Here is a 13,169-nt window from a genome sequence, read left to right as displayed (position 1 = left end):
ATAACTCCTCCATGATGACATCACGGAGCTGGTGGATGTTAGAGACCTTGAGCTCCACCTTACGTTTGAGGATGGTCTGGAGACATGCTTAGCCAGTCCATCTCCTGTACCCTCAGCTTCTTTAGCAAGGCAGTGGTCATCTTAGAGGTGTGTTTGGGGTCGATAACATGTTGGAATACTCCCCAGTCTCCAAAGGAAGGGGATCATGCTCTGCCTCAGTATGTCACAGTACATGTTGGCATTCATGGTTCCCTCAATGAACTGTGGCTCCCCAGTGCTGGCAGCAATCATGCAGCCCCAGACCATGACACTCTCACCACCATGCTTGACTGTAGGCAAGACACACTTGTCTTTGTACTCCTCACCTGGTTGCTGCCACGCACGCTTGACACTTAGCAGCACTCATATGTCTATTTCCCAAAGACAACCTATGGATATGACGCTGAGCACATGCACTCAACTTCTTTGGTCAACCATGGCGCGGCCTGTTCTGAGCGGAACCTGTCCTGTTAAACCGCTCTATGGTCTTGGCCACTGTGCTGCAGCTCAGTATCAGGGTCTTGGCAATCTTCTTATAGCCTAGGCCATCTTTATGTACAGCAACAATTCTTTTTTTCAGATCTTCAGAAAGTTCTTTGCCATGAGGTGCCATATTGAACTTCCAGTGACCAGTATGAGAGAGTGACAGTGATAACACCAAATTTAACACACCTGCTCCCCATTCCCACCTGAGACCTTGTAACACTAATGAGTCACATGACACTGGGGAGGAAAAATGGCTAATTGGGCTCAATTTGGACATTTTTTTACTTAGGGGTGTACTCACTTTTGTTTCCAGCAGTTTAGACATTAATGGCTGTGTGTTGAGTTATTTTGAGGGGACAGCAAATTTAAACTGTAATACAAGCTGTACACTCACTACTTTACAGGACTTTTTTTCTCAAACAATAGGTGCTGGAACTCAACCACGACCCCCCAAAAACCTCTCCCCCACACACACCCTCCAAATCACATCAAATAGTGGGTGTGGTCAGATTTCACAAACAGTAAGAGGGTCTTAAAGGGGCATTAAATACCAGGATTGCATTACATACCAAGTGCAGGGTTCATGAGTGTTGCACACAGAGTGCAGAGCTGTCACTTGTAAACTCAGTGTATTGAACTGCCTGACGTAGAGGGAATCCTGTTTGTATTTTCTGCTGTTCCTGATTGATGAGCCAACTGACCTGAGCTCGAATGATCTCTGTAATAGGGGTCCAGCATATCTGGTAAGCAGCCCTTTTTTACCTTTGCTTGGTTTATGAAGATATGGTGAAGACAGCATCGTTCTAATTGAAGAATTTCACCTTTGACAAAAGGACACTACTTAGCTCCTTGATGGACTGTATAGCAATATTTATCCATTCATATTTATTCAATCCATAGGCTAAGCTTTATTTATTTTTTTTTGTATTATCTTGGGTAGCACACCTAGTTCCTCTTTATTTCTGTCCAAACCTCATGTTCAAGGTTTTTTAGGTTGCAGCACCTTTGGTCACATTTTTATTATTTTTATTTTTATCAATTATTATTTCACATTGTTTTATTGATTTTTATTGGGGGTAGCGCGGATTGTCCACGTTACACTTGTAAACACAGAAACCAGACTTCTGTGTTTACAAGTGATTGTGGTGAGCAGGCACCAAAGGGTCTGAGCCAGAGGTGGCGGAACTGAGTTCCACCAAGTTCCACCTAAAAAAAAGGCCTGCTACTTTACATTGTAGCAAAGTGTAATTTCTTCAGTGTTGTCACATGAAAAGATATAATAAAATGTTTACAAAAAATTTGAGGGCTGTACTTACTTTTGTGAGATACTGTATATGTTATTTGTATCCACAGTACAGCCCAGGTATCCTACCTACAACACATTGACACTGACACTAGCTGACACTGATACTAACTTAAAAAAATAAAATAACAAAAAAATCCTGTTCAAAAAAATCCTGACCCTGACCTTTGACTCAAACACTAACCCTGGCACCGACCTAGATCAAACCTTGATCTGGGTTTTTTTTTATTATTATTATAATTATTATTATTATTATAAACGTATTCTTTTATACTCTTACACACACTTTTTTATCTCATACTCCTGTACCATACTCCCTTGATTTCTGTCTGTTGGGCTTGGTGGAAGAAATGGCTAATACCAAAGCGCTCCGGATCCTTCTATGTCTTCTGTTATTCTATGCCCAAAAGGCAGTTATTATGTGCTGTAAAAAGCCTTCTCCTCCTACACTTCAGTTTTGGTTGCAACTAGTGAATACCAACCTGCCTCTGTACCAAGCTACATACAATAGGGGTTGTTTAAAGAAATTTCAAAAAGTATGGTCCTGCTGGCTAGATAAATCCTCCACGGCTACACCATTGGATACCTGAATTTACTTTTTGTTTCTCTTTGCTCAACCTCAAGTATATTTCTATTACTGGTATTCTAATTCTCTATTATCTAGTTTCCCTGCATAGGTGTACTTGTGTTCAAGCCAAGCACATAACACTATTGTACCTAATGACACAGTGGTTTAAGTTAATTGTATACTTTGTGTATTTTCTACTTGCATGGACAGGGAGTCCTCTGTTTTTTTTTTTTTTGTATAGTTATTACACTTACACAAATCAATAAAAAAGATCTGGGGAAAAAAAGAAGTATGGCATTATAAAAAACAAACATACATACTAACTTCAGTTGACAGCATCTGTGTGATACTGCATCTGCCCCACAGTGGCTCTAAGACCAAAAGCTAAACAATCACATGACCGCTGGTCACTCTCAGTCTACTCCAACTAGCTCTGCCCTGCCCTGTCAGCTGATAGTGGGCAATAGCAGCCACAACTGTCTGCATTCACCTGTACCTTCACTGAATTCTTCATGCAGTTTGTACTTTTTCCATGTGAATGAGGCCTTACACTTTCTAAATCGGTATAAAATTTCCCCACGTATTACTTCACTATTGTTAGTGAACTTGTAGCACCACACAGCCTTACTGGATTTCTGTTCAAGATTTAATGTATGGCATTTTGTTAGTAAAAATCACAATGTCTCCTAAAATATATTTGCTGGGACACTAAATTAAATCGACAGATTGGATAGACCCGCCAGGTGAATTTTCAAGTACAATACAATAAGACTTTTCCAAGTGACCCTCTTTTGGGAAAATGATTATCCAAAGCTAAATAAATATGCGGATGAAACAGATAAAGGGTAAAAAATAAAGGTAAATAAATAAAATGTAAATAAAGTGTGGCGATTATATAGCATCAATGGGTAATGGGCATCATGACTCAGATTTTATAAATACCACATTTAGAGTTGCCACCTCATCCCTTTAAACCCGAACACAGGTTCTGAGGCTAATTAAATGCAGACAAGGCACCAAGTGAGTTTAATTACCACCTTAATCAGCCACAGAACCTGTGTAATTCATGTGTGTTTGGGTTTAAAGGGATGAGGTGGCAAGCATAACCACATTGTGGAATTAAAACTTGCGGTTTTAGACATATAATATGAAGAAAGACCCACTGGTGCTTCAAACTTACTTGTAAATTGCTTGGATATATTCAGAGCTGCTGTTACTTTGTGCATGAATTTTCTTTCCCATAGCAGTTTCTGTGGGACAAATAGAACAGGAAACACAAACCAGCATTCAAAATTGGTCTCTTATTGTGAGTAATGTGACTGTCCACACAGTGCTCACGCAAGATGCTATAATAAAGACAATTGAACATAATTTTCCATTATAGCAATCTACTATATGATCATTACTAAAATGTACATTTTTAAAATTATACAGCTCTTAACAAAATTGCACGAAAAATCTTTTCTATCATGCATTGTAACATCTTCCCTTATTCCTAGGACATTATTAGGGAATATTAAACAGTGAACCTTTGACATTTTTCAATTGTATGAGTATCATGCACACGAAAATTGCACCTACTGTATGTGTACTAGCAATTTGCTTAATAACCCAATCATTTAAATAATTAGATTATAATGCCTATTACTGATTACTGGTCGCCTTGTCTTATTGTGAATGAAAATACATCACCATTCAATATCTCTCACCACCATCACCACTACCACCTCTCGCCGCCACCTCCAAGTACAAATGTCTGAATTATATTTCGCTGCTCATATTTGCATCTCTTTTCAAAGTTGAATGCCCAATTGTGTAATTCTTCCTGCAAATATTGGTAATTTTCATAGATTTCATCTCCTCAACTCGGATTTCCTTACACCTATATCACCACCACTGATGCTGGTTTTCCTTACATAGTTACTATACATAGTTAGTCTGGTTGAAAAAAAGACACAAGTCCACCCACTTCAACCAATAGAAGAGAAAAAAAGACAAAAAATATTTTACAATCCTACATACTCAATACTATACCCACCGTTAATCCAGAGGAAGGCAAATCCCCCAAAAGGGAATCGGATATTCCTTGGATCAACTTTACCTACAAATATATTAGTATCCAGTTATTATGTTCATCTAGGAAAAAATCCAGGCTTTTCTTAAAACAACCTACTGAGCTGGCCAGAACCAGAGGGAGTCTATTTTCATAGCTCTTACTGTGAACAAGCCTTTCCATATTTGGAGATTAACCCCTTCCTGACCAGCGACAGGTTGGCTCCCTTGCACGAGCCGCCGTAGCTGTACGTCGGCTCTTTAAGATGCTTTAGCAGGCATGTCCTGCAGCGTGTCCCTGGAACCAATGCACATGCCTGGCGGGCACTATCACTTCCAGGCACCCGCGATCGCTCGTGACAGAGCGAGAACTGGGATTTGTGTGTGTAAGCGCACAAATCCCGGTTCTCTCAGGGAAGAGGAGACAGATCGTGTGCTCCTACTAAGTAGGAACACTGATCGGTCTACTCCCCTAGTCGGTCCCATCACCCCCCACAGTTAGAACACACCTAGGGAACACAGTTAATCCCTTGATCGCCCCCTAGTGTTAACCCCTTCCCTGCCAATGACATTTATACAGTAATCAGTGGCTATTTTTAGCTCTGATCGCTGTATAAATGTCACTGGTCCCAAAAAAGTGTCAAAAGTGTCTGATCTGTCTGCCGCAATGTCGCAGTCACGATAAAAATCGATGATCAGCGCCGTTACTAGTAAAAAAATAAATAATAAAAATGCCATAAATCTATCCCCTATTTTGTAGACGCTATTACTTTTGCGCAAACCCATCAATATACGCTTATTGCAATTTTTTTTTACCAAAAATATATAGAAGAATACATATCAGCTTAAACTGATGAAGTTTTTTTTTTTGTTTTTTTTTAAATTTTTGGGATATTTATTATAGCAAAAAGTAAAAAATATTGTGTTTTTTTTTTTTTCAAAATTGGTGCTCTTTATTTGTTTATAGCGCAAAAAATAAAAACCGCAGAGGTGATCAAATACCACCAAAATAAAGCTCTGTTTGTGGGGAAAAAGGACATCAATTTTGTTTGGGTACAACGTCGCACGACCATGCAATAGTCAGTTAAAACTACACAGTGCCGTATCGCAAACAATAGCCTGTTCGGGAAGGGTAGCAAATTCTTCCAGGGCTGAAGTGGTTAAGGGGTCAAGTTACTAAAGTTTACCACATACAATAATGCAGTCATGTGATTCATTTGCATAAAATATTGCATGCGGTAAACTAGGTCCAATTCACAGATAATAAAAAAACCTGATTATGCGGGATATACTGCAAAGAAAACTGTAAACATCGCATAAAAACTCTCCAACAGTCAAATCCATAAACGGACAAGAGAGTAAAAAAGCATGCAATATTTACCACCAGGGTTTTGCTGGCGGTATCACATGCATTATTTGCCCAAAAACAGCGTGGTGGTCGAGGGGAACCCCACGCTGTTTTTTGACAAATAGCTGGTTGCTAAGGAGTGGACCGGGAAGCTGGCCGCCGCATTCTTGACAATGTATGACTCATCAGCTGTCAGCAGGTTCCTCGCCAACAGCTGAATGCGACAATTAAAAATGATGAAAAAAAACCGGCGTGAGGTCCCCCCCAGTCCATACCAAGCTCGTATTCAAGCATGCAGCCCGGCAGGTCAGGAAAGTGGGGGAACGAGCGAGCACCCCCCCTCCTGAACCTCAACATGGGGGGGCCCCCGCCCCAAAGCTGATGGGTACAAGGGCCTCATCCCTACAAGCGTGGCCGGTGGTTGTGGGGGTCTGCGGGTAGGGGTCTTATCAGAATTTGGAAGCCCCCTTGAAGAAAGGGGCCCCCAGATCCCGCCCCCCCATGTGAATGAGTATGGTTCACCAAAAAAGTGTCAAAAAGTCATAAAAGCACAGAGACAGTTTTTGGCAATTCCTTTATTAAAAAATAAAAAAACATCGTTCCCCGATGTAAATCCGTCAGCAATCATGCCATCTGTCTATGTCACCTGGTGGCCGCCCCTTGTGACATCACAAACCCAGCATGCACCAGTCCGTGGTGCCACAAGGGGGAGGGGTTACCATGTGATGTAGCCAGGTGGCCTTGCTCCTTACCTATATAAGAAATGTCACACGGGGGAGCCTGCAGTAGGCGACCAGCCTTCATGGATGGCGGGAGTGTTTTTTTTTTTTTGTTTTTTCTGGGTCGGCAGTGCATGGGTAGTGTGATTGACAATGGATTTACATTGGGGGGACACTGTCTTTTTAAAAAGGAATTGTCAAAAACTGTCGCTGTGTTTTTATTACTCTTTTTTGGTGAATGGGTAGGGGTAGTATGTACCCCATACTCATTCACATGGGGAGGATATGGGGGCCCTCATCTTAAAGGGGGCTTCCAGTTTCTGATAAGTCCCCTGCCTGTAGACCCCTACAACTACTGGCCATGGATGTAGGGATAAGGCATGAGGCACTTGTCCCCATTAACATGGGGACAAGTGCCAAAGCACCTACCTTCCCCATGTTGAAGGCGTGTAGCCTGGTATGGTTCAGGAGGGAGGGCACTCGCTCGTCCCTCCCTTTACTGACTTGCCGGGCTGCATGCTCGGATATGGGTCTGTTATGGATTTTCTTTTGGGGGGGGGGGGGCACGCCGTTTATTTTTTCATCACTTTTAATTGCCTGCATTTTTTTTACATTCAGCCATCAGCAGGGAACCCCACTGACAGCTGATGAGTCATCCTTTGTTAAGGACTCGGCAGCCGGCTTCCCGGCCCGTTCCTTAGCAACCAGCTTAATGCGGTAAATTACCGCATTAACTAATGCGCTAATTACCGCTAAATCGAATGAATACCGCATTCGGTATTTAACAAAAAATTCTTAATGAATTTATTGAACACTTGCACAATTGTTACCGCATTTTATTAGCCGTTATTTAACTCTTAGTGAATTGACCCGTAATTTTATTTTCCTCCAGACCTAAAGGGTGCCCCCTTGTACTCTGTGATGAATTTAAAGTGAATAACTCAACACTAAGTTCACTATATGGACCACTTATGTATATGTACATTGTACATCTCAAGAGAGAACAAATTCAATTCAGCTAATCTTTCCTCATAACTGATTTCTGCCATGCCTCTTATCAGTTTGCTTGCCCTTTTTCTGCACTTTTTCCAATTCCCCAATATCCTTTTTGTCAACTGGTGCCCAAAACTAAACTGCATATTCCAGATGAGGTCTTACTAATGATGTGTACAGGGGCAGCCCATACCTCTCCTAATACAAGAAAGTAATTTGCTTGTTTTGGAAACCGCTGCTTGGCATTGCATGCAATTATTAAGTTTATGATTTACCAGAACACTGCGATCCTTCTCCACCATTGACTCCCCCAGCTGTTCTCCTCCTTGTAAAATGCATGCATGTTTTTAGCCCCCAAGTGCATTACTTTACATTTATCAACATTAACCCTCATTTGCTACATAGTTGCCCAAGTAAACAGCATATTAACATTGACTTGTAAGATGGATACACCCTGTAAGGACATTATTCCACTGTATAGCTTGGCATCTTCTGCAAACATTAAAATAGTACTTTTAATCCCAGACCCAATATCATTTATAAATATATTAAAAAGTAAGGATCCCAACACTAGACCTTGGGGTACACCACTAACAACCCTAGACCATTCAGAGCAGTGGCAGCACATCCATTAGGGGTGCACGGGTGCTGCCCCCTATCCATGTGTCCGGCCCCCTAATCTACATTCAGGGCTCCGGATGCATGGATTCCAATAGAAGGGGGGGGGGGTTGAAGCACGTGATTAGAGGGAGAGGCTCTAATAGGCTTCAGAAAAGGGTGGGCTTGGGGCACAGAGCACTGCGCTGCGAGCCCATCCAGAATATTCACTACTTTCACACTGAATGGCCTCCCCGTCAATCATGAAGCGGGTCATGAGACCCATTTCCCAATTGGCCAAATTGCCAGGCCATCCTATTGGATGCCTAGTAGGAGGAGGAGGGAGGAGGACAGAGGAGAGCACGGCCGGAAGAGAAAACCGACCGACCCACCAGCTGCCATTGTGACCATGGATGGCTCACGCGCAGCGGCTCAGCCATCCGGTATTCCCCAGCTTGGACAGGGGAGGGAGGGGAGATCGGAGTGTCATCCCGGGCAGGTAAGGAGACTGTCTGTCTCGCGGGGGGGCGCATTCCCCATAATCATTTACCCCCGGGAGGGTGGTGTTGGTTTGCCACCCCCCCCAAATTATCAAGCACCAGCCGCCAGAGTAAGCATCATTAACCACTACTCTCTGAATATGTCTTTCATTTAGTTTTCTATCCATTTTACAAACTGATTTTCCCAAGCCTGTAGACTTTACCTTACACATTAGCCGAGTGTGGGGAACTGTGTGAAACACAACATGTAAGTATACTATATCTACAGCCACTGTTTTCAGATTTGTCTGATTTGACAACTTCTATCTTTCATGAATCCATGCTGTCTGTTTCTTAGAATATTTTTTTACAGCAAGAACTCATCTATGTGGTCTTTTATTAAACTCTCCAGTATCATCCCGACTATAGAAGTTAGACTAACAGGTCTATAGTTACTTGGTAAAGACTTTGACCCCTTTTTCAATATAGGCACCACGTTGGCCGTACACCAACCCAGTGGCTCCATAATGATGATTAATGATTCCAGTCATTAAAGAGTCCCTAAAAACCACAAACAATGGCTTTGAAATGACAGAGATCATTTTTTTAGGACACATGGGTGTATGTCATCTCGTGCAGGTGCTTTATTCACCTTTATGCTGTTTAAATATTTCTGGACCATATCAATTTTGAGCCATTGTGGATTATTTGGGGCTGTGCCAATAACATCTCCATTATGGACATGAGCTCCCCCATGCTCCTTTGCATAAACAGATTTGAAGAAAGTACTTAAATTTGCCTTTTCTTTGTCCCCAGTCGCCCACTCTAGATTATTTTGTAAATTTTGTAGTATTTTACTATTATTATATTTGAAGAATTTTTGGAGGTTTGTTCTACTTTCTTTTGCAATCTGTCGTTTGTAATTTTTGTGTCCTTGATTTCCTATTTACATATTCTGTTATACTCTTCGTAACATTAAAATGATGATAGTGTTACTTCATATACTTTTATATTTTTTAAAAGCTCTTTTCTTATTATTTATAGCTTGTTTAACTTTGGACATGAGCCACATAGATTTTATTTTTAACCTTTTTAACTTGCCCTTGGGAATATACTTTGCAGTGTGTTCACATATAGTTGTTTTGAAGAATTCCCATCGATGCCAGTATTCCCTCCCAGTCTAAGCCATGGAGAGCAGCCCTCGTCCTTGGAAAATTTGCTCTCTAAGCCCCCTTTCACACTGAGGCAGTTTTCAGGCATTTTAGCACTTGAAATAGCCTCTAAAAAGCGCCTGAAAACTGCCTTCCATTCTGTGCAGTGTGTGTTTTAACACTGGGGTGGTGCGCTTGCATGACATTAGGAAAAGCATCTTTGGTGTGGCTTGGGAGAGCTGTATTTAGCGCTCCCAAAACGCCCCTGCTCATTGCACTGATTGGGCATTGCTTCCAAAGCGCCTTAAAAGCACTTTGAAAGTGCTTTGAAAGCACCGCAAAACAGGACTTTTTACCTTTTTAGTTAAGGTAGAAACCACCCCAATAGCAGCCGAAAATGTGCTGCTAAAACACTGCTAAAGCACCGCAAAAACGAGCGCTAACGGTACGGCGCTGCAGTGTGAAAGGGGGCTTAAGTTAAGTGTTTTTATCTTTTCAGTATGTTGTTTATAGCTATTAAATGAAAGCATGTTATGGTAACTGCTACCCATATGTTTCTTTATATGAACATTAGTAATAAGTTCTGCTTTGTTTGAGATTACCAGGTCCAGCAGAGCACCATTTCAAGTTGGGGCCTCTATGAAATGTAGCATAAAATTGTCTTGTCTTACAGTTTATACAGTGTACAGTGTAACTGGGGAGTGGTAACAAGGAAGCCATGACTTAGGGGTCAGGCTCATTTAAAGTGTTACTAAACCCAGGACCCTGCATTCACTATATTGGGTCTCCCATAGTACACAGAAAATGGAAATGCAATTATTTTAGTAAATATAAACTGCTAAATACCTTTTCTCATCAGCAGTATATAGCAGTCTTTTGACTTCTATCAGTGTCTGGTTAAAGCTTGTAGGAGGAGTTTTCATTCTACTCTTACTGTCCTATGAGGCTGCAGGGCCCCTTACCCTCTGCCTGGACAGTGCTGATTGTCCCTGTGCTGATCACATGCACCCTGCCAAAAAATATATATAGTTTAATCTGGTTTCTCTGGATCATATATGAACTTGCTAATTATAGGTAGTATCAGACTCCTACTTACCAGACCGGTGAGTCCGCTTGGGCAGAGAGTAGGCTCCCTTACGCGTCCGACTCACGGCCCCTGGTAAGGTAACAGGAAGCACAGGAGTGCGGAGTGGTATGAGAGCCTGTGAACTAGAGTCCAGATGCTGGTGGAATAGCAGTCTATGAACAGCAGGTGCAGGCTGGAACACAGGCGATGAGACTGAGCAGGATGGTCAGGAGACAGGCTGGGTTCGGCAACAGACGGGCAACAAGGTACAATAGGAGCAGGCAGAAGCGGAGTCAAACAGGCCAAGGTCGGGTACAGGCAGCAAGAAGGGGAATCCAAGGGCAATCCGGGTCGTCAGGAGATCAGGTAAACAGGAAGACAAGACAGGAAACAGGAACTTCGGCACAGGAAGCTGATGATCAGGCAGCACTGAACAGAGTGCCTGACAAACTTAAATAGGCCGGCTTGCTCACAGGCACTCCCTCTGGTGGCCAATCCCATGACCAGCAAGGTGAGCTCTCTGACAGTGCCCCCTCCCCAAGGTTAGCCTCCGGATGCCCAGCCGGGCCAACCTGGAGGCATGAACATTTCTGAAAGTCTGCAAAAGTTCCGGGGCATGCAAATTGTTTTCTGGTTCCCAGGAATTGTCCTCCGGACCATACCCCTTCCATTTGATAAGATACTGTATTTGATTGCGCCTTTTCCTACAGTCCAGGATAGCCTCGATTTCAAACTCCTCCTCGTTATTGATCATAACAGGCTTAGGAGGACTGGTACTACGGTTGGGGAAAGGATCAGGAGCGACCGGTTTCAGTAAGGACACATGGAAAACCGGGTGTATTTTGAAGGAGTCCGGCAGACTGAGCTCGTACGCTACGTTGTTTATTTTTCTTCTCACCGAGAAGGGTCCCATGAATTTAGGCCCTAGTTTCCTAGAAGGGCGAGCCATTTTTAAGTTAGTTGTGGACAGCCATACTTGATTGCCAGGTTCCAGGATAAGCTCCCCGCGCCTCTTCTTGTCGAACGTCTTTTTATAAGAAGCCTGGGATTGGGCCATTGTTTCCTGCAGAAGTTTGTTGTTGGTAGAGAAGAATTCCAATGTCTCGGTCACTGCAGGGAGGGAACATTCAGGTATTGAGCTGGGTAGAAAGGAGGGATGAAATCCATAATTGGCAAAAAATGGCGTCTGGTTGATGGCTGAGTGCAGGGAGTTATTGTATGAAAACTCCGCAACTGGTAGCAGAGAAACCCAGTCATCCTGGGAAAAGGCAGAGAAACAACGGAGGTATTGCTCCAAGGTTTGGTTGGTTCTCTCCGTCTGGCCGTTTGTCTGAGGGTGATAGGCTGAAGAGAACGCTAACTCAATTTCGAGGGAACCACACAATGCCTTCCAGAACCTGGAGGTGAATTGGACACCCCGGTCCGAGACGATATTAGAGGGAACCCCATGTAATCTCACAATTTCTTTAATGAAGATCTTCGCCGTTTCCACGGCTGAGGGTGTGCCTTTCATAGGCAAGAAGTGAGCCATTTTTGACAATCTATCAATTATGACAAAGATGGTAGAGAAGCCTTCGGATGGGGGCAGTTCCACAATGAAATCCATCGCGATCATTTTCCAAGGTCTGTCAGGGATGGGCAAGGGTTTCAGTAAGCCCCAGGCCTTCGTCCGAATATTCTTGCTTCGGGCACATGTGTGGCAGGAACTGACGTAATTCCTACAGTCCTCGGCCAACTGTGGCCACCAAAAGGTGCGCTGCACCAGTTCGGTTGTCTTCTGAGCCCCGAAGTGCCCAGCCAACTTGTGGTCATGGCAAAGCTCTAGTACTGGTACCCTAAGGCTCTCAGGAACCATGATCTTCTCCTTATGCCAGAGTAAACCATCTCTTAGGCTGGTCTCAGTGGGTTGGGGTATAGTTGTGGAAGCTTGCCTTATTCTGGAGATTAAATCCCCCTGAAGTAATAAAAAATTTCCTGCAGGCAGGATAGTGTCCGGAGGGACGGTTTCTTTGGAGTCATGGAACATTCGTGAGAGAGCGTCTGGTTTGATGTTTTTGGAGCCGGGTCTGTAGGTAATATGAAATTGAAAGCGAGAGAAGAAGAGCGCCCATCTGGCTTGTCGCGGTTTTAGTCTCTTGGCAGATCTCAAATATTCCAAGTTCTTGTGGTCCGTGTAGATTAGAATAGGATGTACAGCACCCTCCAAAAGATAGCGCCACTCCTCCAGAGCCGTCTTGATGGCCAGAAGCTCCCGGTCTCCTACATCGTAGTTTCTTTCAGACACCGATAATTTGCGAGAAAAAAAAGCTATTGGAAACAGAAGGGCCTTGGGGCCCTGACGTTGGGAGAGTACAGCTCCTACTGCGAC

At 43.1% G+C, this 13,169-nt stretch overlaps 1 protein-coding gene across 2 annotated transcripts in view; it reads right to left on the bottom strand.

The window, feature by feature from the left end:
* LOC141114186 (cytochrome P450 4V2-like) overlaps nucleotides 1–13,169 on the bottom strand; it is a 196,297-nt gene that overhangs the window by 81,697 nt on the left and 101,431 nt on the right. For both annotated transcript variants that reach the window (XM_073607734.1, XM_073607725.1), the window contains exon 4: nucleotides 3,577–3,646. In XM_073607734.1, the coding sequence (XP_073463835.1) occupies nucleotides 3,577–3,646 (70 nt within the window). The remainder of the gene's footprint in view (nucleotides 1–3,576; nucleotides 3,647–13,169) is intronic.

Source organism: Aquarana catesbeiana, linkage group LG01 (assembly GCF_042186555.1).
Source record: "Aquarana catesbeiana isolate 2022-GZ linkage group LG01, ASM4218655v1, whole genome shotgun sequence".
In the NCBI taxonomy this organism is placed as follows: domain Eukaryota; kingdom Metazoa; phylum Chordata; class Amphibia; order Anura; family Ranidae; genus Aquarana; species Aquarana catesbeiana.
Note: the sequence above shows the minus strand (reverse complement) of the source record. Positions and strands in the feature narration are given on the sequence as shown.